The sequence below is a fragment of the Macaca fascicularis genome, chromosome 9, assembly GCF_037993035.2.
Source record: "Macaca fascicularis isolate 582-1 chromosome 9, T2T-MFA8v1.1".
Classification (NCBI taxonomy): domain Eukaryota; kingdom Metazoa; phylum Chordata; class Mammalia; order Primates; family Cercopithecidae; genus Macaca; species Macaca fascicularis.
The window spans coordinates 20,497,947-20,525,434 of NC_088383.1; the positions used below are offsets into that span (position 1 = coordinate 20,497,947).

Below are 27,488 nucleotides of genomic sequence, written 5' to 3' on the forward strand. Positions count from 1 at the left end.
ATTTCCTTTTTGATCAAGTGGCAAATATTGATTTTAATGGATCTATATAGTTAAGGGTTGGATCTGGATCGTTACCTGAGTAAATGTCATGTCATTAGGAGTTCATGGGATAATGCATCCTAGAGACATGGGTTTGAATTTCATCCCTGTCACTTACTATGTGTGCAGTCTTGGGGGAAGTTATTTGAGCGCTACCAGTTTTGTTTTGTCATCCAGGTAATGAATTCAGTAATACCTAACTTACAAGGCTGTGACGATTTGAGCAGATGCATGTAAAATCCCAAGCTTTGTATTCAGTACCTTTGATTTTTAGTATAATAAGCTAGTGTCAGGTAGGGAAGGAAGAATGTTAGGTAAGAAGTAATTACACACATCTTAAAGTGAGTACATAATCATGGTGGTGTCCAAACGCCTAGCATTTTGTTTAGTTATTTGCTTGCTTCCTTACTTATTTTATATTTTATTATACCATATTATATTTTTGGATTAGTGCTGCAGTGATAGTGGTCCATAAACTATATGTTAATGATCATACTTTTTGGAATAGTAAAAGGCAGTTTGAAATGTAACTACAAGAGGAGAACATTGAATGAGTCTGGGTGCAGTGGCTCAGGCCTGTTATCCCAGCACTTTGAAAGGCCGAGGTAGGAGGATTCCCTGGGCTCAGGAGTTTAAGCCCGCCTGGGCAACATAGTGAGACCCCATCTATACAAAAATAGCAATAATAATAATAACCAGGTGGGGTGGTGCATGCCTGTAGTCCAAGCTACTCTGGAGGCTGAGGTGGAAGGATTTCTTGGGCACAGGAGTTTGAGGCTGCAGTGAACTATGATTGTGCCACTGTACCACTGCACTCCAGCCTGGGGGACAAAGTGAGAATCTGTCTCAAAAAAAAAAAAAAGAAAAGAAAAGAAAAGAAAAGAACGAAAGAGAGACAAAGAAGGAAGAGGGGAAGGGAGGAAAGGAGGAAGTGGGGGAGGGAAGGAGGGAGAGAGGGACAGAAAAGGAAGGAAGGAAAGGGAAGGGAAGGAAAAGGAAGGGAACGGAGAAGGAAGGAAGGAAGCAAAGGAGGGAAGGAGGGAAGGAAAGGTGGAAGGAAGAAAGCAAGGGCTATTTCAGGGACCTGTGTAGTATGGGACCTCTAGAAATTTGGAACAATTGGAAGAGGAGTAAAGATGAATGAAAGAAAAGAGAGATGACCTTGGGATGTTTAAAGGCTTTAGCCTTAAATCAGTGAAACTATTTTCCTGGTTCAGACTAACAAATTGGTTTTCCAACTCCCTGTTATTTCCTACCTGTATATTCTCTCTGAGATAAAGTCAACCTGTCAGGTCTTATAATCTTTTCTTAGAAGCAAGGTAAGCAAATGGAGGTGAATAGAAAAGAGAAAGCCTGTCAAATTACTTATCCCTGTTCCCATCAGAGCTCTAATGTAATTTGGCTGATAGAAATCATATTAAGTTCAGTATAGCCATATGATATTTGGCTTCAAATAAGACTGCTATTTAAAGAGAAGCTTAGGGAAGTACTGTGTCCTTATAATGCTAGGCATTCACTGGAAAAATGGAGTTTGCCTAGTCCTATGAATTTCTGTTCCAAAAGGGAAATAAGCCCATGTTAGGAATAGACGGGGGACAAAATTCTAGAACAAAATTATAGAATAAGAGAATTTAGTGGTCAAAATTCACCAAACATGTGAAGATATAATGGTCTTTGGGGACTTTCCTATTGGTTTAGAATGTGATTTTGTAAACTCACATTCATTCATTCATTTATTCACAAACCTCATTAAGAGCCTAACTGATGCCACATGTTATGTTACATATTGATGAGACAGATAGATATGACACTTTCAGAGCTCAGGCTGAAGATGTGCTATACATTAGTGAAGGAGGCTAGTCAGTGAAAGTGAGGAATACTATATGATCAATCCTATGACACAGACAAGCACCTCATGTTAGAAGGCACACAGGGAACTCTCTATGGTGCTAGGGAGTCTTTACATTCTCACGAGAGGAGTGATTACACAGCCAAACTTGGAAAGACAAATAGTCATTGGATGAATAAAGCAGAGATCTGGATTCAAGTGAAGTGAAGATTGTTCCAGGAGCAGAGAACAAGTCGTTAGAGTGAAGCATATTTTGTGTTGCTAGAGCAGAGCCTGTGGTTGGAAATGTAGAAAGAATCCTGGAGAGTGAAGCGGGACCCACATCTTGCAGAATCCTCACCCCTGTGCAACCATGCCAGTGCTACATAACGGCACTTAAGTTGGATATGAGATGGATTGGAGTGAGGAAGAGGGACTGGTTAGGAGATGTCAACAGTTCAAATACAAAGCAATTGATTAGACTTTAAGGTAAAGATTATTAATAGACTTAAGGGATGGTCAGGTGATGAGGAAGAGAAAGGAATCAGCAGTGACTTTCAAGACTGTGCTTTCAGGGATCACGTCTATAGTTTGCTACTAGAGAAGTTTTTCTGAACACATAGGGCACCAGAAGCACAAGGAGGAGGTACAGCCTTCTCTCCTGAACATGAAGCTGGCTCTTGGTCTTGCTTTGTTCCAACTACCATTTGCCATTGATTATGTCCTTCTCTTCCTTCCAGAAAGTAAAAGGGAGAGAATGTAGTCTGAGTGATTTTTGTTAATCAAAAAAGAAAAGAAGGACTTCCAACTTTCTAATTTGGACATCAGGTCAGCTAATGTGCCATTGCTTGAGCTAGGGAAAATAGGAGAAGAACATGTTTGGGGAAGATGTGGCTTCAATTTTAGATGTGTTGTATATGATACCTGTGACCCGTGCACATGAAAATGTTCAGAATGTGTTTGGAAGTGTATATATAAAGCTCAGGAGAGAGCTAAAAATAAGATAATATAAGGATGCATGGCCATCAGCGTATGATTATTGAAGCTGTGGGTGTAGATGAGATCAAAGAGAGAGGAAAGAGATAAAGTGGCAGGCAGAACCTGAAGGAACAGCTAAAAGACTGTTTAGAAAAAAGCAGACATTGAAGACACTGAGAAGATGTGGTCCTAGACATAGTGGGGTCACAAGAGACTGAGGATCTTAAAGGCAAAAATCCTTTAGTTTCAAAATCTTCACAGGTTGAAATGTTTCTGAGAGATCAAATAAAAAAGGGCCTAAAAAATATAAATTGGAAAAAGCCAAAAAAAGTGGTTTTTGATGATTTTGGAGAGAGAACTTTTTATGGAGTGGAAGGGCAGAATTCTGAAGCTACTCTTTTTTTAAGAGCAAATGGGAAATGTCAAAGAGGGAAATCAATTGTAGATAACTCTTTCAAGAAGTCGTAATTGGAGTGGAATGCAGGAAAAAAGAATTGGTTTCTTTGATTTCTGTGGCTTTCTCATGTTTAAATGTTGTAGGACTAAGGATTTGGAGATGTTTACAATTTTAGACAGGGAAGTCAACAATAATAGATGTTTACAGGCCTTTATTTTTGCAGAAATAAATTTTCTAGTCTTAGAAATGTTTAGATAAACCTGTGAGTTCAACATTTAAAAACACTTCATATTTGAATATTGTCTTTCCATTGGAAACATTAATTTTTCATGGACTGAAGCAATATAGTGTTTATCAAACATATCTCCTTTCCCTAAAAAAAGAAAAGAAAGAAGAAACATGGTTAATTATATGGAAGAATAGCACAAAACTAGAAACACTCTTTTCACTGATATTCCTCTGATAGCCATCTTCTATTCACCAGGAGAGTTTCAAGATTTCATCAGCGGTTGTGTCAGTCAATATCCTGGCAAGAAATAGTTATTGATATTGCATAAGTTGAAAAAATATTAATAAGGGGATTGTTTATTAGAGAAATAGTATGCATAGCAAAGCCATAAGGGATAGTAAGAGTGAGGGCTTTTATCACCTACAGACCAAAGAGTGTGAGAGGAGGTTCAGTTACCTGAGCCTAGAGTGAGAAGGGAGTACATGGTAAGATGTTTAGTTAAGGGAAGCAGTTAGTCCATGCTGACCTCAAAGGGTCTCTTCACTCCATATTAATCTGCTGGTGGTGTTACCCATTGGCCAAATCCAATCATACACCAGAAGTTTAAAAGGCTTATTAATGTATCCTTATCGTCCAGCCTTCCAGGGCCCAGATGGGGAGAGAAGGTGGAGAATAGATCAGGAGAAGTACATGGAAACTATGCATCAATGACAGAACAACTGTGAAAAACAAAGGGCATAAGTGGGTGTTTTACCTCCTTTCCGATGGTAATGGATATGTCCTGTGAAGTGCATACCACTTCTGGTGATTTGGAATGGGTCACATTCCTAAGACTTGTGGATCACACCTTATCAGCAATATTTTTGCAATTGGCTTTTAAATATGTTAGCTATGATCTCAACATCCGATAGTGCTTTTCAACAACAGTGTGAAGATTATTCCTCTGCATTTACCTGCTTCATTTCTTACAACAGTGTTCCTCAGTTTTTTTCAACATTAAAAATCATGGTAATTAATCTGTTTTAGGGAGGTATTGGAGGAGTAAATGAAATTAATATGGTAGAGTGCATAATACACACAATAAATTATTATCCTTTCCCCATTAAATTATCTCATAGTTTCATTGAATATTATTTAAACTGCTAAGATACTTTAATAAGAGTACTGGTTGAATTTAAATCAAGAATAAAATAAATATCCATCCTGCTATATGTTAGGTGTGTGTGCCCTGAAGGGCTTGTAGCCTTCATTCTCATGGCCCAAGACCATAGTTTCTCTGCCATTAGAAATATTGATCTGCTGCATATAGATTTTATTTTACTAGAAAATAGGTGTACATCCATAGGCTTACTTTATGTTCAAATATATTTTCCATGCAGCAACTATAACCAATTGAGAAATTTTGCTTTCAGGAAGTAGTGCCAATGAACCATTCATAAATTGTTTAAAGTATCATCAACCTGAGTGAATGAGCTATGTGGCACAAAATGCCCTGTGTTACTTAGCCTATTTTGGTAAGAAAGAATACCAATTTCTAGGATGAGAAATGTAATAACTGTTTTTGTTTGTTTCTTTGTTTGTTTTTAAGACCGAGTCTCACTCTTTTGCCCAGGTTGGAGTGCAGTGTCACAATTGTAAATCACTGCAGCCTTGCCCTCCCAGGCTCAAGTAATCCCGCCATCTCAGTCTCCCAAGCAGCACAGGCATGCTCCACCATGTCTAGCTAATTTTTTAAAACAAAATTTGTAGAGGTAGGGTCTTGCTAGGTGGCTCAGGCTGGTTTCAAGCTTCTGGGCTCAAATGATCCTGCCGCCTTGGTCTCCCAAAGTTTTGGGATTACAGGTGTGAGCCACTATGCTCAGCCAAATAAGTATTTTACAGATTTTAAAATACAATGTCTGAAAGAGAATGTACCAAAAAATAGATATTATTCATGGAAGCATTTTGAAACCCGAGTTTTCTATGAATTTTATGTATGAATTTTTTGGCTTAATATTGGAATTATTCTATGTCGTACATATATTAATAAAGAAGGAAAAATAGAAAGTAAATGGCTCAGATTATTTTCCTATATTCAGTACAATGTTATTTGCCTTATGGATGCCAATAAATATTAGATGCATTCATAATTTATTTGCCACCTACTGTTAAAAGAAAATTTATGAATATTAAATATAATGTTAATGCTATTTAAAATGCAACAGAAACTAATATTTTGTTTATAAATTTCATGAAGCCAAAGTCAGTTTTTAACTATCTAAGCTGTTAACTTTCTAAGACAAAAGTAAAACTTTTTATATTGAAAACATTTATTTTCTGATTTTTTAATGTGTTTCAACTGCATTTGTGCCAAAGTTGTGAACTTATATCATTTACAAGTTAGAGCTCGTTATTATACAGTCAATTTGAAAACAAGTTACCAGTCACATTAGAAATTGGATGAAGAAATATGGATAAATTCCTATCTCCCATAGAGGAAGGGTTCAAAATATATGTTTTCAAGAAGATGAGTAGTATCTGCCATATTTGTATACAAATGTTAATATATTATATTGTTTAAAACCTTAAAGCTATGATCTTATATTATCTCTCAGCTTTTTGCAATGAAAAATAATGATGATAAAAATATATATGCACACACAAAATATGTGTATATATACACACACATATATATCAGATACATATATACACATTTTTGTGTGCATACAAAATAAAATAAACAGGCACACCTTGTTTTATTGTGTGTTGCTTAATTGCGCTTCACAGATGTTTCATTTTTTACAAACTGAAGCTCTTCATCCTTGCATCCTGCAAGTCTATCAGTGCCAGTTTTCTAACAGTATGTGCGCATATCATGTCTGTATCCCATTTTAGTGATTCTCACAATATTTCAAACTTCTTCATGACTATTATATCTGTTTTGGTGATCTGCGATCAGTGATCTTTGATGTTACTATTGTAATTGTTCTGCGGTGCCGTGAACCATGCCCATATAAGATGGTAAATTTAATTGATACATGTCGTGTATGTTCTGACTGCTCCACCAATCAGCCATTCCCCCATTTGTCTCTTCCTCTCTTTGGGTCTCCCCGTTCCCTGAGGCTGAACAATATTGCAGTTAGGCCAACTACAATAGCTCCTAAGTGTTCAAGTGAAAGGAGAAAATGCAGATCTCTCCCTTTAAATCAAAAGCTAGAAATGATTATTAGTGAGTAACGCATGTTGAACACCAAGATAGGCTGAAAGCTGGCCCTTTTTCTCCAAACAGCCAAGTTGTGAATGTGAAGGAAACATTCTTGAAGGCTCCTCCAGTGAACACTGGAGTAGTCTTGAACACTATTCCAGTGAATACACAAATGATAGGAAAGCAAAACAGCCTTATTGTGGATATGGAGAAAGTTTTGACATATTCCTGCTGAACCCTGGAACTCAGAGGAGCAGGGTTAGAAGAAAAGAATAGATTGATACTACTATTATTTAGTGCTTTTGAAATCTATCCAGACTTTCTGACAAAATGGTGTAGTGGGTTCATTCTTTGACACATTCCCTCTGCTCCAGCCTAATCTAGAGCAAAGTTCTAGCTATCTTTAATTCTATGAAGTCTGAGAGAGGTGAGGAAGCTTTGGAGGAAAAGCTGGAAGATAGCAGAGGTTGGTTTATGAAGTTGAAGGAAAGAAGCCATCACCATAACATGAAAGTACAAGATGAGTCACCAAATGCTGAGATGGAGAAGCTGTACCAAGTTATCTAGATCTAGCTAAAATCACTGATGAAGGTGGCTATGCTGCACAACAGATCTACAGTGTCAATGAAACAGCCTTCTATTGGAAAAAGATGCCATGTAGGACTTCCACAGCTAGAGAGGAGAAGTCAATGTCTGGCTTAACTAAAGACTAAATATTTTCTAGCTATTATTTTGTTAGACATTAGGCTGTTGCACATTTAATTGGCTAAGGTATAGTGCAGACATAACATTTATATGCGCTGGAAAAGAACAATTTTATGTGACTTGTATTAATGTAACATTAGCTTTATTATGGTTATCTGGAACTGAGCCTACCATATCGCTGAGAAATGCCTACGTACTTCTTCATTTTTAACAAACATTATCTTATAAGATTTTGCTTTAAGAGTTTATCTTATAAGAGTTTGAAGATTATTATTTCCTAGTTTACTTGGTTTGCAATGTAATTTATCTTGTCTATGTATATCCTAAAATGATTTAAACATTTGGGAATGCTGAAGATCAGTCTTCTCCTGAAACCCTAGACAATTTCTGCCATTTGATTACAGCTTTTTGTTTGTTTGTTTTGTTTTGTTTTACAGAATCTTGCTGTGTTCCCAGGGTGGAGTGCAGTGGCACAATCTTGGCTCACTGCAACTTCCACCTCCCAGGTTCAAGCAATTCTCCTTCCTCAGCCTCCCAAGTAGCTGGGACTACAGTCACAAGCCACCAATCCTGGCTATTTTTATTTTATTTTATTTTATTTTAATTTTTATTTTTAGTAGAGACAGGGTTTCACCGTGTTAGCCAGGTTGGTCTCGAACTCCTGACCTCATGTGATCTGCCCACCTCGGCCTCCCAAAGTGCTGGGATTGCAGGGGTGAGCCACTGTGCCTGGACCAGCTTTTTTTTTTTTTTTTTTGGTTTATCTGTACTACTTCCTTATCCAACCTCCCTAGTCAAAAGCGAACTGCTGTACTCGCTGAACCAATAGAAAGCTTATTGATTTTCCATCTGTAGACTTTATTCCTACTTTACTAAATGGCTTTTCTCTAGAAATATTAAAATTTAAAATATGTTTAAAGATTCTGATCTTAACCTTCAGCTTTTATAGATCTCTGTATGCTAAAGGAATTTTCGTTTTTATAAATGCTTCTCTACAGCAATGCTTTGTCTACTAAGTTTCACCTCACAGAATTTCTTTTCTTATTGTTTTGAGCTGTTTATCACTCCTGTATTGTTGTTCTCTTGTCATCACTATGTATGATTCTGGTCATTCATTTTTAAATTTCTGCCCTGAACTCTACGTTCTAAGTTCTAAGACACTGTGTTACATATGGTGAAAGCTCAATATTTTTTGGTGTGAATTCATAATCTAGCACCTCAGGAAGAATTGCTCAATAAAGATTATTGCCTAAATTTTTCAGAGTCAGCATTTTCAGTCAATGGAGATACATATTCTTAAAAACACGATTTTTTTATGTACAACTTTAAAATATATTTTAATGGGCCATTTTCAAAATTAATTGTGTCAATTATCTATGATACATAAAATAAATTATTTGTTCCAACCCATAATTATACTTGAAGAAAAAAATAATTTATGAAAGAACTGGCAATATCTGTATAAGAACCATACATGGGGACATTTATTCTTGGGTCCTTTAAATAATTTACTTTGAAAAGGTTGTAACTTCATTGTCTTTATTCATGTGCAAGGAATTTTTCAGACTAATCATCTTTAAACTTTTAGTAGCAGGTTTGGAGTAAAATGTTCAAATGAGAAGTTGTATATGATACCATTAAGTAAAGCAGAGGAAAACAAAGCTGTTCTTGTTGAACCTGGGTTAAGTGCGAGACAGTTCTGACTATCTACTGCTGCCTTTGACATATTTCTGCTGAACCCTGGTACTCAGAGGAGCAGGGTTAGAAAACAAGAATAGATCAATACCATTATTATTTAGAGCTTTTGAAATCTATCCAGACTTTCTGACAAAATAGTGCAGTAAGTTCATGCTTTGACACATTCCCTCTGCTCCAGACACATCACAATGCTAGATAGTAGAGTTATCCCATTAAATACTCTGAGAAACAAGATGAACATCAACACTGGCACAGACCAGAACCAGAGTAGAACCACAAAAGGGATCAGGACTGCAACCCGGAATTCTTAGCTTCCAGGTCCTGAAGCAAGCAGGAAAACAGAGGAACCATATTTCACACTCGATGGCAGCCTGAAATGAGAAGTTCTCATTTAGCTCTAACTCAGTGCCAACCACAGCCTCTTCTTTCTAGGAAGTTGTAATCCTAAAGAAAGGAAGAACATAGTACAATTTTAGAACTGAAAACTGAGCTTCCTAATAGACAAATCAGATATCATTAAATTAATCAAGTTGCGTACAAGAAAGGTAAAGTGCTTTGCAAGACTAGATAGCCATTGAATAGGCATCAATGTGATGGGCATCAATAAGGACACTTTTCTGAAACAACCGAAGTCTTATGAGCAATAGCATCTCTCAGCTATTAAAATGTTTGCCTATTGAAGTCAGATCAGTGTCTGCTTGCATTTAATGCAATGCATTTGATGACATGTGTAACACTACGTAATGCATGTATTAGTCAGCACAGGCTGCCATAAGAATATAACACACAGGATAGCTAAAACAATAGGAATTTATTTTCTCAAACTTCTGGAGACTAAAAGTCCAAGATCAACATGTAGGCAGGTTTGGTGTCTCCTAAGGCCTCTCTCATTGGCTTGCAGATGGCCACCTTTTTACTATGTCTTCACATAGCCTTTCCTCAATATAAGTGCATCCCTGATGTCTCTCTCTTCTTAAAACCTTCATTACCTTCTTAAAGCTCCTATCTGTAAATACAGTCCTTTTGCGGGTTAGGGTTTCAAGATATGAACATTGAGGTGAGGACACAATTCAGTCCCTAAGAGTGCACATCTGGGAAGTGATTCTACAAGCAAATGTGGTTTTCCTTCCAGAAATTTTTAAGTTAATGCATTTGAAATATTCTTCAAAAAGAACTGTGTTCCAGAATATCAGACTAGAAAAACATCAAGAGTAACATAATATTTGCATTTCTCTGGTGGCCAGTGATGATGAGCATTTTTTCATGTGTCTGTTGGCTGCATAAATGTCTTCTTTTGAGAAGTGTCTGTTCATATCCTTTGCCCACTTTTTGATGGTGTTGTTTGTTTTTTTCTTGTAAATTTGTTTGAGTTCTTTGTAGGTTCTGGATATTAGCTCTTTGTCAGATAAGTAGATTGCAAAAATTTTCTCCAATTCTGTAGGTTGCCTATTCACTCTGACGGTAGTTTTCTTTTGCTGTGCAGAAGCTCTTTAGTTTAATTAGATCCCATTTGTCAGTTTTGGCTTTTGTTGTCATTGCTTTTGGTGTTTTAAACATGAAGTCCTTGCCCATGCCTATGTCCTGAATGGTATTCCCTAGGTTTTCTTCTAGGGTTTTTATGGTTTTAGGTCTAACATTTAAGTCTTTAATCCATCTTGAATTAATTTTTGTATAAGGTGTAAGGAAGGGATCCAGTTTCAGCTTTCTACATATGGCTAGCCAGTTTTCCCAGCACCATTTATTAAATAGGGAATCTTTTCCCCATTTCTTGTTTTTTGTCAGGTTTGTCAAAGATCAGATGGCTGTAGATGTGTGGTATTATTTCTGAGGGCTCTGTTCTGTTCCATTGGTCTGTATCTCTGTTTCAGTACCTGTACCATGCTGTTTTGGTTACTGTAGCTGTGTAGTATAGTTTGAAGTCAGGTAGCGTGGTATCTCCAGCTTTGTTCTTTTGGCTTAGGACTGTCTTGGCAATGCGGGCTCTTTTTTGGTTCCATATGAGCTTTAAAGTAGTTCTTTCCAATTCTGTGAAGAAAGTCATTGGTAGCTTGATGGGGATGGCATTGAATCTATAAATTACCTTGGGCAGTATGGCCATTTTCACAATATTGATTCTTCTTATCCATGAGCATGGGATGTTCTTCCATTTGTTTGTATCCTCTTTTATTTTGTTGAGCAGTGGTTTGTAGTTCTCCTTGAGGAGGTCCTTCACATCCCTTGTAAGTTGGATTCCTAGATACCATCTCATACCAGTTAGAATGGCGATCATTAAAAAGTCAGGAAACAACAGGTGCTGGAGAGGATGTGGAGAAATAGGAATACTTTGACACTGTTGGTGGGACTGTAAACTAGTTCAACCATTGTGGAAGACAGTGTGGCGATTCCTCAAGTATCTAGAACTAGAAATACCATTTGACCCAGCCATCCCATTACTGGGTATATACCCAAACAATTATAAATCATGTTGCTATAAAGACACATGTACACGTATGTTTATTGCGGCAGTATTCACAGTAGCAAAGGCTTGGAACCAACACAAATGTCCATCAATGATAGACTAGATTAAGAAAATGTGGCACATATGTACCATGGAATACTATGCAGCCATAAAAAAGGATGAGTTCGTGTCCTTTGTAGGGACATGGATGAAGCTGGAAACCATCATTCTCAGCAAACTATCACAAGGACAAAAAACCGAACACTGCATGCTCTCACTCATAGGTGGGAATTGAACAATGAGAACACTTGGACACAAGAAGGGGAGCATCACACACCGGGGCCTGTTGTGGGGTGGGGGGAGGGGGAAGGATACCATTAGAAGATATACCTAATGTAAATGACAAGTTAATGGGTGCAGCACACCAACATGGCACATGTATACATATGTAATAAACCTGTATGTTGTGTACATGTACCCTAGAACTTAAAGTATAATTTAAAAAAAGAGTAATATAATAAACTGTTACATATTATTTTGTTGTGATAATTCACTGAGACAAAAAAAAAAATGCTTGCATCCCTGATCATTATTCTTTTTGTTTGCAGCCAACAAGAGCTGTTCTAATGGAGCTCTGGTATGTGCCTCCTCTAATAGCTGTATCTCAGCCCACCAGCGCTGTGATGGTTTTGCCGACTGCATGGATTTCCAGCTTGATGAGTCCAGCTGCTCAGGTACCCCATTTCCATTAAAATATTCTTGTGATATGAACCAGCAACTTAACCTGCACACAATGAAAATATTAAAACTTGAGGTTCTAAATAATGGCAAGTATGGAATAATTGGATTTCTATTCTTGGTTTGGGGGCAGAAAGAATGTTGACATTAATTGCTACATTTCTAAAAATTATAAACATATAATGAGCTCATGCTAGATCTATACAATGTTTGATAAGAAAAGAAAAATCAAATATGTAATCTTAACACAATGTAATTTAAGATTATTAGCATTTACTAATCTCTCCTCTGAAAATTGCTTGGTTTCTATAATAAAGAAACCCTATACAATCTAGTGCTATTATTTTATTTTTAAATTGTGGTCTTCTTTTGTCCACTTCTTTATAAGAGTTTTCTATTTGCATAATCTAGTTACATATTTAAAACTAAATTTATTAAACCTTAGTTTGACTTCTAAACATTTTTCTTTCTTCTGATCTTGGAACATTTATATAGCATAAGAACTGACAGTATATATCTGTCATTATACTTTTATCAAAGCTGCTTTAAAATTTTCTGATTTATTGTAGCCCCTTGTTAACATCTCTCCTGAGTAAATGATTTTTTTTATTTCACTTAGGTGACATATAAAATAACAGACCATTAAAGGCAATATGGTTTTGTCCTAGCTAAAGGATAATATAAATTAATGATAGAGATATATTCAGTGAGATTTCCTAAATAAGTTGGAAATATTTTATATCAAAACTGTTAAGAAAATACTCTGTATCTTTCAAGAGAGGAGAACATTATGAGATCTGTGGTAGAAGCATGATAATTGTAATCAAATCACATTGTGAAAACGTCTTTTTTTAAATAATGCTGGAAGTGAGTACTCACACAGCACTGCAGTTTATGAGTGCAAAAGCAAATGAAAAAGTGACCAAATCTGGCCCCATAAAATGTGCAAAGATGGATACTCTTTGTCACTTTTTCTGCACTCAGAATGCATGTACTTCAGATAAGATACCAGTATTATTTTCTTTACAGAAAGTAAGAAAGTCATTACTGAATAGCTCCATTCTTTGACACTAGTAAGAGTCAGTATTTATGCCAGACCCAAACTTATTTACATAAAGATGAGATTATCTTCAGCATGGTCCTATATGAGCACAAATATAATATGTTATAATTTGTTAGCTTCTTTGATATAGTCTACTTTTAAAAGTGGGATCAGAAAAACAGAATACTTGTCATTCATACCCAGCAACAGACACTCTGCAGGTAGTACTATAGAACACATTTTTGTTGTCCGTCTCTTCATCAGTCACCAGTCATGTTTACAGTTCACTTCCAAAGTGTAGGTCATGTTGACACAGCTATTGGGTTAGAGTAAAATAAAGAACTAGTGAAATACAGTTTTCAGAAATAAAATCCCTATTATATTATGTTTTATCTATTTACATGTTGTATGCTTTTTGGCCTGTCAATCAAGTATAATAAAGCCAAGCTTCTGTTTTAAAGATGTCTTCAAGCCTGATCCACACTAAAGATTTGTCAATGTACATTACACATTACTCTTTCTTTCCAACATTATATTCTTTTAAGGTCAGCATTTAATAGGCTTTTGTGAACTCAATCTTTACAGCATCCATAGTGGTCTCACCATGATCAGAATCTGGCCTCACCCACCTTGAGGTTTAAGTCATAAACAAGAATATTAAGGTCGGGCACTGTATAAATGTTGCAGGCTACACATATTTCAATGAATCCTGTTCATGCCTAACTTACATTATGAAAGTATATTATTTTCCAGTTTTGGTTGCTTTGCAACCAGAAATTATTGGCTAGAATTTGTCTGGCTAAATCTAAACTGAAAGTGTTTTTCTAGTCATTTGTGGTAGTAGAGGTTAATAAAGCTTATGCTAAGGAGAAACTATAATTATGATATTCATTCATTTGAAGGAGAATTAGGAAAGGACACTAAAAATGTAAAATTGTAGGATGGGACATTATAAATATAATACTATACATAAAAACACTGACAATGGTGGTGGTGGTGATGATGATGATGACGATAATGATGATACAGCTTAATAAAGTTTCAGAAGTATTTAAAAACCAAACAAAACAAATGCAAACACTTCTCAGGCAAGTACTGTGGAGCTACTTCAAGTTTGTTTGTTATTATTGTTTTTATTTTTTAATTGACACATCATAATTGTATATATTTATGGGGTACAATTTGACGTTTCAGTGCATATGTTTTGTATAATGGTCAAATCAGGGTGGTTAGCTTATCTGTCACCTCATGCATTAATTATTTCTTTGTGGTAAGAACTTTGAAGAGCCTCTCTCCTAGCCATTTTGTAATATACAATATCTTAATATTCACCCATTACCCTACTGTGCAATAGAACACCAAAACTTGTTCCTTCTATCTAATAGTAACTTTGTACCCATTGGCCAACCTCTGCCTGTCCTTTTCCTCCCCTCTCCAGTCACTGGTAAGCACTGTTCTATTCTCTGCTTCTATGATATCAACTTTTGAGGCTTGATAGATTTTCCTGTAGTCCCTGTGCCAGGATTTCAAGATAAAGAGAATAATCTCTTCCCTCTGGGACTTGGTTTGTTGCACAAAATCTTCAGGTGGACTCCTAAGGTGTATATATCTCTTCAAACTATGTGCAAATAATTGTGTATATGCATACTTATCTGGGACAGTACATAAATGCCACGTGATTCAAAGGGGTTCGTATGCCCACAGCATCAAAAACTGCAAGCAGTTGTAGAAATTCTGAGCTAAATAGCTAGTCATTTGACATTTTTGCTCTAACAGGCTTAGGAGTCAGAAGACAGGGTTTAGTTCTAGTTCAGATGCTTCTTTGCTATTAACTCAAGTAAGTTATATGAACCACTTGAGGCCTCACTTTCCTCCTCTGCAAAATGAGGATAATTATGGTATATAAGACACAAGGTTATGAGGACTAAGTGAGATAACACATGTAAAACTCTTAGACCAGTCCCTGACACATAGTAGGCCTTATATAAATGGTAGTGGTGATGGTGATTATAACCACAAAGGAAGAAAAGGAAGAGAAGAAGAAGAAGATGGAGAGAGCAGTGTCAAGGAAACTAGGTTTCATAGGCAATGCAAATACTCCCCCAATATGGAAAGATGATTGAGAACAATTATTTAATACCTTATACACACCATTCACTAGTATAAAAATGCTCACAAATTTAATTTAACCTTCCTAGCAGTCCTATAAGGAAGTGCTATCATATATATTTCTACATGAAGAATCTTTTTTTTTTTTTTTTTTTTTGAGACGGAGTCTCACTCTGTCACCCAGGCTGGAGTGCAGCGGCGCGATCTCGGCTCACTGCAAGCTCTGCCTCCTGGGTTCACGCCATTCTCCTGCCTCAGCCTCCCGAGTAGCTGGGACTACAGGCGCCCACCACCACACCCGGCTAATGTTTTGTATTTTTAGTAGAGACGGGGTTTCACCATGTTAGTCAGGATGGTCTCGATCTCCTGACCTCGTGATCCGCCCGCCTTGGCCTCCCAAAGTGCTGGGATTACAGGCGTGAGCCACCGTGCCTGGCCTATACATGAAGAATCTTATACTTAGAGTACCTAGCTCAAAGTCACATAACTCTTACATGACTGAGCCAGGTATCATCAGGGAGCACCAGGATTCACGTGGTATCAATCTTCCCAGAAAACTAGTATATAGCACCTGTCACTTCCCTAGTCTCTATGTACATTAAGGGGGAAAAATGGAGGCTTACTTGCAAATTATTTCTATTTAAGCTTAAAAGTTACTATTGTTTTTATATGTGTGTTCCTCTTTGGGATTCAATGTGAAATACCCAGAATGATATTTCTGTGTAACCAGTTGTCAGTTGTATTGGCCTCCAGACACATATTCATAATAACCAACACAAAGGGCTACAAGCCAGAGAGACATTGCTGTGGCTAAAGATTGGAAACCTCTGCTAATGGTAATATTGCCCCATAGATTCCCAGTTCCCATATTGGGAATTATATCTACTTATCTCCTGGAAATACTCAGCCTCTTCATGGCTAATTAGCCATATCCATCTCCTTCCCCATTTCATTTGCTCTCTGCTTAAAATCGTTTTGAGTAAATCAAAGCTGAAAATACTTGGTGCTGTGTCTTTCTGTATTATGGATAAAGAACCTGGGTCTAAAGCAGAAAGTTATAAAACCTTATCACAGAGACAACCTGTGAGTTTTCTGCCCTGCAAAACAACAGGACTCACCTCTGTTTCCAGTGAACATCTGTGTTCTTTGGACCGTGCTCCACTATACAGCACAAAAATGCATGTTTAGATTCACACAGAATCATTCTGATGTAAAGCAAGCTTATGTTTCATTTTCTGCAATCAATTTAAATATGAATGACCCACCCCAAAATGAGCAGCTCTGCTGTGCTGTTTGTTTTCTGATACTCTGCAGTCTCCAACACTGTTCTCATTTTTCAATAAAACAAAATCCATATTTGAGGAAGACTGAAATTATACCTAAGATCAAAAATCACCATAAAACAGCTTATCTAACAAAGTTTGTACCAATTTATGCTTTATCATATTGGTCGCTATTGTTCAGTCAAATCAGCAAATTGCTTATTTGTAAAGGAGATGCCATGTCCGTTCTGTTCAGTGGAGCATGCCACCAGTCCTGAGGGACGGAGCTCCTTACTCTCATCTTCGGCACGTTACTCCCCTGTTTTATGTAATTAGTTAAATAAGGAGGACTAAGGGAGGGCAAGATGGGAAATACATTCCTGGGAAAACAAACTGCTGATTTTTTTTGAAACCAAAAATGATGCCAGACTCAAGATATATTTCAGTTTTGGTCCTAAACTGCAACTTTCCTCCTTCCTTGCTTTCCTCTTTCTTAATGCCTGCTATTCCTTCTCTAGTGTGCAATGACTGCCTTTATTAGCCCATTCTCACACTGCTATAAAGGCATACCTGAGAATGGGTAGTTTATTTGAAAAAAAGAAAAAAAAAGAAGAGGTTTAATTGGCTCATGGTTCTGCAGGTTAGACAGGATTCTGCTTCTAAGCTGGCTTCAGGAAACTTACAATCATGATGGAAGGCAAAGGCAAAGCAAGCACATACATATGGCTGGCAGGAGAGGGGGAGAGAAGGGGGAAGTGCTAAATACTTTCAAACAACCAGATCTCATGAGAACTCCACCATGAGACAGCACCAGGGGGATGGTGCTAAACTATCAGAAACCACTCCCATGATCCAGTCACCTCCCACTAGGCCCCACATCCAACACTGGGGATCACAGTTTGACATAAGATTTGGATGGGGACACAAAACCAAACCTTATCACTGCTTAACAGTCTGCTCTCTCATGCCACCCTTTCCTTGTTTTACTTCATTATGTATTGCTTACATAAAATTTCTAGTTCTCTATTTTCTCACTATCCTTCATGATTATCATCATTTCTCTGTTCTAGTAAGTGTTTTCTCTGTCTCTGCTAAGATTGGGCTTATCAAAGACAAGGAACATTATCTATGTGACCCTATAGTACCAGAAACAATGATTTCAAAATGACTTGAGGAAAAACTCCAAACAGTGATGCTATCTAAAAGGCAGAGAAAAATATCTGAAGAAAAGCCTCAAGTCTATATCTCTACTTCGTATTAAATATTTCATCTGAGGTTGAGACCTGAAAATTCCAATGCCCACAGGTCAGGTCACTTCCACTTGGATGCGCCTTATGCACTTAAAACATAACATTATCTTTTCCTTTAAAAATCTTAATTCCCCATAAATCCCCTTCAGTGAATGAAACCACCAACTAGCCAGTGACCCAGCCAGAAAGGTGGACATTATCCTTGACTCTTCCAAATAGTCACCAAGATGTTTCAATCCTAATATTTAAATATCTCTTAAAAGGTCAACAACTTTCTACCCCCAAACCCATCCTAATCCTTTAATTCAGGCAACCATTATATTTTTGCTAGTTTATTACAAAAAAGACTCTTAATGGGGCTCTCAAATTTTAGGCTTAGTCTTTTTGTTGACTTGATGCACTGCAGCCAGAATTCTAACACATGAAACATGGCACTTCCCTTCTTAAAATCTTGGCTGGGCTGATGTGACCCAAAAACTGTGTGTCTCTGACTTTTTTTTACACTATCTTTGTATTATGAGCAGTTCAACTAGACTGGACTGTCTTCAGTTCCTCCATCATGCTACACCCTCTTCTGTGGCCTCTGGGTCTTTATGCTCACCTTGACACGCACACACTACCACTACTGCCCAAATAAATGGCTACTGATTCTCTCTCGAAAGCTTTTTCTTACTCCCCAAATGTGCTCTTCTTGGTGTTCCCATCACCCTTAGAACATCCATCCCAATAGAATAATTTCATCCTGCATTTTAATGCCACACTCACTTTTTAATATTTTATTTTATTTTATTTTATTTTATTTTTTTTGCATCTGGAAGGACAGTAGGAGCAGGGACCATGGTTATATATCTTTTTAAACTCAACATTTATTAAACTCATACTATGAACTGGTTGTTCTTCTAACAGTCTCACAAACCTATGAGATAATTATTATTTGTTAACCTTGTTTACAGAAAGCAAATAGAGGCACAGAGATGTTAACTACCTTGCCCCATACTACTCAGCTAATAAATTGAGCTGAGATGAGCAACTGGGCTCCTGTGCCCTCAGTCTTAACAACTATACTAAGATGCCTATATTATTTATTAGTATATTTCCAGTGCCCAGCCCAGTGCCAGACATTTTATAGGTGCTCAGAATATATTTATTCGATTAAAATTAAAGACAGGAAATTTTAATCAAGTGTTGGAGTTAAAGTAACCCACCGAGGGAGGACTGGTATCCTGCAAGAGAGGTGTTGAATTATATCCTATAAATATGTACAATTGCAATGTGTCAAGTAAAAATAAAAAGCCTAGGAACAACTTGGGTCTTAACTGAATAGGGGAATTGACAGGGATTGGTGGGTCTAGATGTCTCGTGAGTGTATAAGGAGGCAGTTCATATGAACACAGCATCAGGAGCTAAATGTGCTCACCACTCTCCCAGTAGTTACTCTATGAAGATATTTAGCTTCTTTTTAACCTATTAAGTAAACCACCTTTGAAAATAAATGTTCCTGTTAAACTAGAACTAGGGAGTGACACAAGCAGTGAAATAAGAAGACCAGGGGCAAACCTGAGTTATACTGACATCTATCATGGATGCAGAGGTAGGACATCTGCATGCTCATAAGTGAGTGACGTATCAAAGGCTTTTGCCTGCCGTGACATGAGGACTGTTGTGTAGAACTAGAGAAATGTTTCAGTAAACAAAACACTTTATTGTCATCACAAATATGTCATGCAGACACATTCTAAATAAGTGGATGATACCCAATCCAGGGGGGAAGTTCTAGTGTTCTAAAGCACTGTGAGATGACTATAGTTAACGATAATATATCATACAGTTTCAAATAGTTCCAAGGAGGATACTGAATGTTCTCAACACAAAGAAACAGTAAATTTATGAGATGATGGATATGCCAACTTCCCTAATCCCCTGATCTGGTCACTATACTATATATGTGTGTGTGTGTGTATGTACATATGTGTGTGTGTATATATACGCACACACACAGACTATATATACACACTATATATACACACACACTATATACATACATACATATGTATGTATGTGTATATATAGTGTATAGTGACTAGATTTTTTGCTTAAAAAATTTAAAAAATTAAACAAGTAAATAATTTTTTTAAGTCTTCTCTTTTTGTGGATCATTCAGGCATGTGAAGGGCATGAACACATTCAGGGCAGCAGGGGCCACTGGACAAATTTGAAGGGAGTACAGGAAAGTAACCTACGGAAATTCTTTTGCTTTTTGCAACTGGAAAGGAATTTACTCTCAGAGATTATTAGATTTAATGTCATGACAAATGGTGATATCTTCTCCTCTCTCCTAATACTATCTATAATTAACTGGCATCTTTGTGATGCTTCTTTTTAGAATGTCCATTAAATTACTGCAGAAATGGTGGGACTTGTGTAGTGGAGAAAAATGGTCCTATGTGTCGGTAAGAAGCATTGTTTAATTTTTTTTTTTACGATTTTTTGAAGCTGGCTTACTTATTTTTCTATAGGCTGCTGTAATAGAGCATCAATTAGTAGGTGGCTAGTAATTGATGTAAAAACAGTGGATAATGGCATATTTACATTTATCTGTCTGAATAAGGTAAAGGAATATCTGAGTACATTTCAGAGAAATATGTGTTATTTATTATGATTGTGTATGTTTTTCATCATTTTATATGTGGAATATATAATTTTAATAATACTATTCCTTGCATTAATATTTCTATCAGGTTTTTAAAAGATTTTTTTCTGATATGAATATCTTTCTATTTCAGATGAACTTTGTGTCTATATTTTCTGTCTTCATTTCAAAGTTCATATTTCTCTTTAACAACAAAGGATGAAATTAATTTATAAATAAAATCATTTGCTTGTATATGCAGTGGGTATTTAAAGTAAAGTTAAGGTATAGATAAGAAATACATTTGCAGACTCAAAGCAAGAGTAAACAAAAATAGGCCTTGTGATTTCTTTGGGGAGATATTTATATTGCATATCAAAGATGGCTTGATTTCTTCTCTCACCCTTTGAGGAATTGTGCAAAACAGTTTCATGAACTCCAAAGGAAATGACGCATATTTCATTATATTTGTGTTTATGCCTGTATAAGCTAGCAGACCAATGGATATATCACTTTCCTTATTAGAAAACTCATTGAAGGTTGCTACTCAAATCATTACAAAACACACAAAGGTATCTGAAAAACAATGATTAATAGTTGTTTGAGTCCTTATTTCTTTCTGAATCAACACACATAATTTAGAAAAAGTAGTTTATTCCTAAAAAAATAAAAAAATCTACCAATTAAAACAATAGCAAAAATTTTATGATGGACTATATTTAGACACTGCTTTAGTTTAACATTGTTGAAATGTAACTACTAATGAGTTTCTTGGAACTGTTTTCTCTTTCAATGTTTTACATAATTTATTTCTCAGCATGTCAACAGAATTATACTTTTCCCCATGTCAGCTTCTATGGAAATTAATTTATCAGAAACTATTACTTGATGGAAAACAGGATACATAATATTAATTTCTAAAATCTTCTGAAAGAAGTGTGAATTATACCATAAATAATGTTTACTAAATATCAACTGAGTAAATAATATTAATTAATGTCGACTGCTTACAGTAAAGAGGTTTGATTTTTGTCCTCTTTAATCCTGACAGTTAGGCCAGAAGACTCCCAGAAAGAGCAAGAAAAGAGCTTTACATTCTTGTCGTGGTCTTAAATAAACTTTAAAAATTAAAATCCAGATGGTGAAGTCCTAAACTTCTCTCAAATGGGAGAACTCGTAGGTGAGGGAAATGAGACAGAGAATCGAGAGAAGAAAGGAAGTCAATGGAGAAAAATGTAGAAAGGAATTTACTGCTAAGAAAGTCAATCAAATGTCCTAAAGTATTATTTTTGATAGCAAATCATACTTTACAAATAGTGAAATAACTATAATGAACATCAGTGCAAACAAATGTTGGAATTAGTGCTGTCTAGAATGTAGGTATGAAAAAATGACTTTTGAAACTTTTTCCGTATTGTAATAGCTTAGCCATTTCATTCAGTTTTCTTTCTTTAAAATTATGAACTAAAAAAGTAATATATGTGGATTGTCATAAGTCTTTTTAAAACATGCAGTAGTGTATCAGGCAAAAAGTAGAACTCTTGACAGTCAAATCCTAGTCCGTAGTAGTAAGGTTTGTATCCATTTAGATTTGTTTTTCTTTACACAAACATACATACACACAAAATTTTAAATTCTTAGATCCCTTGTATATTATTTTAATCTTTATTTTAGGTTCAGGGTTTATTTTACGTTCAAAATCTTCCATGACGAGTTTACTTATGTAACAAACCTACATGTGTAGTTTTATTTATTAAAAATTTATTGAGTCAAATATTTATTAACTAAACTTGTCATGGGGGATTTTGTACAGATTATTCCATCACCCAGGTACTAAGCCTAGTACTCATTTTTTATTTTGCCTGATCCTCTCTTTCCTTCCACCCTCCATGCTTCAGTAGGCCCCAGTGTCTGTTGTTCCCCTTTGTGCATCCATGTGTTCTCATCATTTAGCTCACACTTACAAGTAAGAACATGTGGTATTTGGTTTTCTGTTCCTGCGTTAGTTTGCTAAAGATAATGGCCTCTGGCTCCGTCCATGTTCCTGCAAAGGATATGATCTAATTCTTTTTTTACGGCTGCATAGTATTCCATGGTGTGTATGTACCACATTTCCTTTATCCAGTCTACCATCGATGGGCAGTTAGATTGATTCTTCATTGTTGCTATTGTGAATAGTGCTACAATGAACATATGTGTGGAGGTGCCTTTATGATAGAAAAACTTACATTCCTTTGGGTATATGCCCAGTAATGGGATTGCTGGGTCCAGTGGTAGTTCTGTTTTTAGCTCTTTGAGGAATCACCACACCGCTTTGACAATGGTTGAACTAATTTACACTTTCACCAGCAGTATATAAGTGTTCCTTTTTCCCCCAACCTTGCTAGCATCTGATATTTTTTGACTTTTTAATAATAGCCATTCTGACTGGTGTGAGATGATATGTCACTATGGTTTTGACTTCTATTCTTGTAATGATCAGTAATGTTGGACTTTTTTCATATGCTTATTGGCTGTGTGTGTATCTTCTTTCAAAAAGTGTCTGTTCATGTCCTTTACTCACTATTTAATGGGGTTGTTTGTTTTCTTCTTGTAAATTTGAAACCCCTCATATTAAAAAGGCACTTTAACCTGGAATTTATAATAAAGTGATAATCTTTACTTTTCACCTTTTCATCTTGGCAGTGTTTAGCGTGGATTGCTCTTTCTCATTACCTGGTTTCTGGGATATCACTGATCATGCCTGTCACTCTCCTTCACCCATTCCTTTTCTTTCCTGTTGTCTAAATATTGGGATGTTAGATGATGCTTGCAGTTTCTGTCCTGTCTGTCTACACTTGCTCACTATCTAATCTTGTCTAGCCTTGGACCTGGGAATAAAATTTGTAGACTTTGCATACAGCTTACCAGCAGACCAGACTCCACATTTAACCAGCGACGTAATGCCAGATCTCATTCAGATTTTATTTGGATATCTCCTAGGCATCGCAAATGTCATGTGTTCTAAAAGACCAGTTTTCTGGACAGGCCATGTTCTTCTATTTCTCTAAGCTTTGGATAAACTGATCCTTCTGTCTAGAACTTTCTCTTTTTTAACCTATTTGCCCAGAGGATGCCTTTTCATCCTTCAGATCCAACATAGGTGACGTTTTTTCTGGGAAGCCGATTCCACCCCACCCAGGGACGGTCGCTTTTTCCTCCTTCTGACTCCTCTCCTCTCTTGCTTCCCTTTCCACAATATTTTACGAGTATTAGTTTTACAAAACTACCTGTTGAAAATCAGCCCCATCTATCTAAAAAATGCATTTCCAGTAAAATTCTGTTCTTTATGATGATCAGAATTTGTTTTGCCCAAATTTTTGCTAGTTTTCATTTTTAAGGATACCTCCAACAAGTATGGTCATCAAAAAATTGTTAAATATGCTGACTTCTTACAAAGTACACATTATATAAATTAATGAAACGGGAGTGAAAAATGTTTAAATCTAACACAAAAAAGGAACGAAAGGAATAAATAACAATAGCACAACAGATCAGTTGCTTTTCTGAAAGAAACATTGTGAAGTGTAACATTATATATTGACATCATTGCATTGAAAGTTTTTCTAGCTATTAATTCTTATTTATCTTTTGCAAGAATTTGTATTTCTGGCCTGATAATTTGTTCAAAATATCAAAACTAAATTACTATCTGACAAATGTGACAACGTGAAAACATCATGGTTAATAAAAAGCATTTCATCCAAATAAAGGCCAGGCGCAGTGGCTCACCCTCATGGTCTCAGTACTTTGGGAGACTGAGGCAGGAGTATTGCTTGAGCCTGGGAGGTAGAGGCTGCAATGAGTTGTGATCATGCCAGCCTGAGTGACAGAGTGGGTTCCTGTCTCAATAATAATAATAAATTATTGTTCATATTTTGTGACAGAAAAAAATTAATAATATAATCAAAGACCTTAAAGTATAAAATAGATTAGGATAAAAATATGTCGAGAAGAGAAATCAAAAGGTTAGTTTAAGGAAGAAAGGTACATTTAATTTTTTTTTAAACTTATTTACTAACTTTTATTGTAGGGTCACGGGTACATGTGTAGGTTTGTTATATAAACAAATTATATGTCTCAGAGGTTTGGTGTACAGATTATTTCATCACCCAGGTAATAAGCATAGTACCCAATAGGTAGTAGTTCTATCCTCACCCTCCTCCCACCCTCCACTCTCAAGCAGGCCCCAGTGTCTGTTGTTCCCTTCTTTGTGTTCATGTATATTTGATGTTTAGCTCCCAATTAAAATGTCTAACTATTAAAAACTTTTAGGTATTTTGTATTGAAAGATGGCGCATATTCAATCACCATTGTAATTACATTTTCGACGTCTACATTTAAGAGAGTGATGTCAGTTTCATTTACAGTAACCTGGAAATTATATCTTTTGTAATTTATTAATATTAACCTGAAAAACATTAATTTTGACTTAAAATTAAAGGGACTGTGAAATTTTTCAAAAACTCCTTTGGAGAGTTCATGGGCAAAAATTTTGAAGACCATGGGCCAAGAAAACAAAGGTCATGTCTTCAGTACCTTTTCATGACCAGTCCCTAATGTATACCCGACATTGCAAGAGTTATTTTAGTAGGTGGCTCACAAAATAAATGATGAATGAATGTAAAGTCCTGAAATTTCAAAGAAAAGCATCAATACATTGAAATATATTCTTGAAATGTATTGAAATATGAGAAAATGACCTCACCATAACCCAAACTATCATTCAAAAAAGAATTAGTGGGGGATTTCCTATGTATGCAGCAAGAAGTACTAAGTAAGCATATGATGTGTTCATCATGCTAAAAAGAAATTACTCTCCAATTTATAGGATAGAGCAACTACCAAAAAAAAAATTGTCATCTATTAAAGAAATTCCATTTTACTACAATGACAGAAGAGGGTGCTCTTAAATTAGAAATCTTGTAAACTATCTCAAATTTCATAAATTGAAGGGACAAATGAAATTTTCACTCATACAAGGCCTTTGTTAAAAATAAAATTCAGTTAGAACACTTCCTCTCCCCACCGAAAAAACAACAAAGAAACGTGTAAAAAATAAAATACATTAAGACCTTTAAGTCCAATTCCAGGCTAAATTAAATATTATTTTAAAAAACATACAATTGGGGATATTTGAAAACAAATACATGCAACACTTTAATTTAAAATTTTAAAGTCTAAGTATAAAAATGGGTTAAAAAAAAAAACAAAACACACACACACGCACAGTAAGAATCAATTGAACCCAAGGAAATAAATTGGCTGAATTAACTTAATTGCTTGAACCCAGGAAAAAATGAAATTGAAAAAGTAAAGATTAAATTATCATTTCCAAAGGATGATATATTCAAATATAAATGTATTAAGAAATTTTTAACAAAAGTGGAAAAATAAGGAAATGGAAATTAGATAAAGTAAGGAGAATCAAAGAGAAAGTAATTAAAATGGAAGAAAAAGAACACTCATATGATTGGAGTCCCTAAAGAGGAAAATAAACTAGTAGAACAGAACTCACATTTGAACTATAATTCAAGTAAACTTTTTTCAAAAAATGAAAAGAGACCTGAATTTACATATTGAAAAAGTCAGCAAGTACCTGAAAATTTTAACACAAAACCAAAAACTCTAATGCATATCCTGGGAAAAATATTAAACTTTAAGATACAGAAAAAAATGTTCATGGCCTCTAGGAAAAGAACCAAATAACACAGGAGGACAAGGGATTCGGCTGGCATTAGACTTCTGAAAGCGAAGGAACAAAGAAAACTCTTGTGATTGTCTCCAGAGTTGTGAAAAAGTCTTTGAAAAAATTTAACATCCATTCTTTATATTTTAAAAAGAGGCACTACAGAAAATGTAAATTGATGGATATTTTTTAAGTATGGTAAACTCTGTATTCCCTATTCCTAAATGTGGCACCTTCCTTAAGAGAAAACCATAAAAAGCACTTCCATTAAAATTAGAAACAAAGCAAGTATAACCACTAGTTAAACTGATATTTCATATTGCACTGGAGGTAGTCACCAATAAGAAAAAAATTATCAAGAATTAGAAAAGAAGTTATCATGATGGCATACCTGGAAAACCCTAGAGAATTGATAAAAGTTAATTCAAACAATAAAAACAATTTAGTAAGCAGGTTTGGAGGATATAAAATTAGTATTCTTAGATTAATAGTCTACATACATAGACAAAACTATTAAAAGGAAAAAATGAAAAACAAAACTCTATTCACATTGACAACAAAAAGATAAAATATTAGAAATACATTTAATAAAATAGAGCAAAGCTATATAATAAAAACAATCCAGAAGAACTTAAACAAGTGGAAAAATATTTCCTTTCCTGGATAGTTGACTTAACATCATAAAGGTGTCACTTCTCCCTAGATAATTCTGTAAGTTTAACACAATCTCAACAAAAAGACCTACAAGCTTTTTGTAGGGGTAAACAATTAGATATTGCATTCATATGGAAAAATAAGTGGAACAATAGCTAGTAAAACACTGAAAAAAACAAAAACCCAAGCTATGAGAATCTGAGTAGCCATGAGAAGCTATGAGAATACCAGTATCAATAGAATAAAGCTTTTATTGTTAAACAGCATTATGCAGGCATTTGAATAGACAATTCAACATTTCAGACTAGTAGAGTAGGAAGTTAAAAAATGAATCCAAGTACATATGAAAACTTAGTAAATGATAAAGATGGCATCTCAAATTTCTGGACAAAGATGAACTTTTTAAAAGGGAGTATTGGGGCAACTAGTTAAGTATTTGGAAAAAGATAAAATTAGAACCATACCTCACACTATATATACACAAAGATAATCTTCACTTAAATCAGAGTTCAGAGTGAAACCATACACACTAAAGAAATACACAGTAAATTTCTTTATATTATGAATGTAGGAAAAAGCTT

General features: G+C 35.6%; 1 protein-coding gene and 1 non-coding gene across 2 annotated transcripts in view; both read left to right on the forward strand.

The window, feature by feature from the left end:
• The window catches only part of MALRD1 (MAM and LDL receptor class A domain containing 1), a 673,535-nt gene that overhangs the window by 541,562 nt on the left and 104,485 nt on the right, over nt 1-27,488 (forward strand). Inside the window, exons 36-37 of the mRNA XM_074000837.1 lie at nt 12,104-12,229; nt 20,280-20,346. Coding sequence (XP_073856938.1) covers nt 12,104-12,229; nt 20,280-20,346 — 193 coding nt within the window. The remainder of the gene's footprint in view (nt 1-12,103; nt 12,230-20,279; nt 20,347-27,488) is intronic.
• LOC123567039 (small nucleolar RNA U3) lies at nt 2,427-2,640 on the forward strand. The gene has a single exon (XR_006689740.1). It is a non-coding gene; the product is annotated as a small nucleolar RNA U3 (small nucleolar RNA).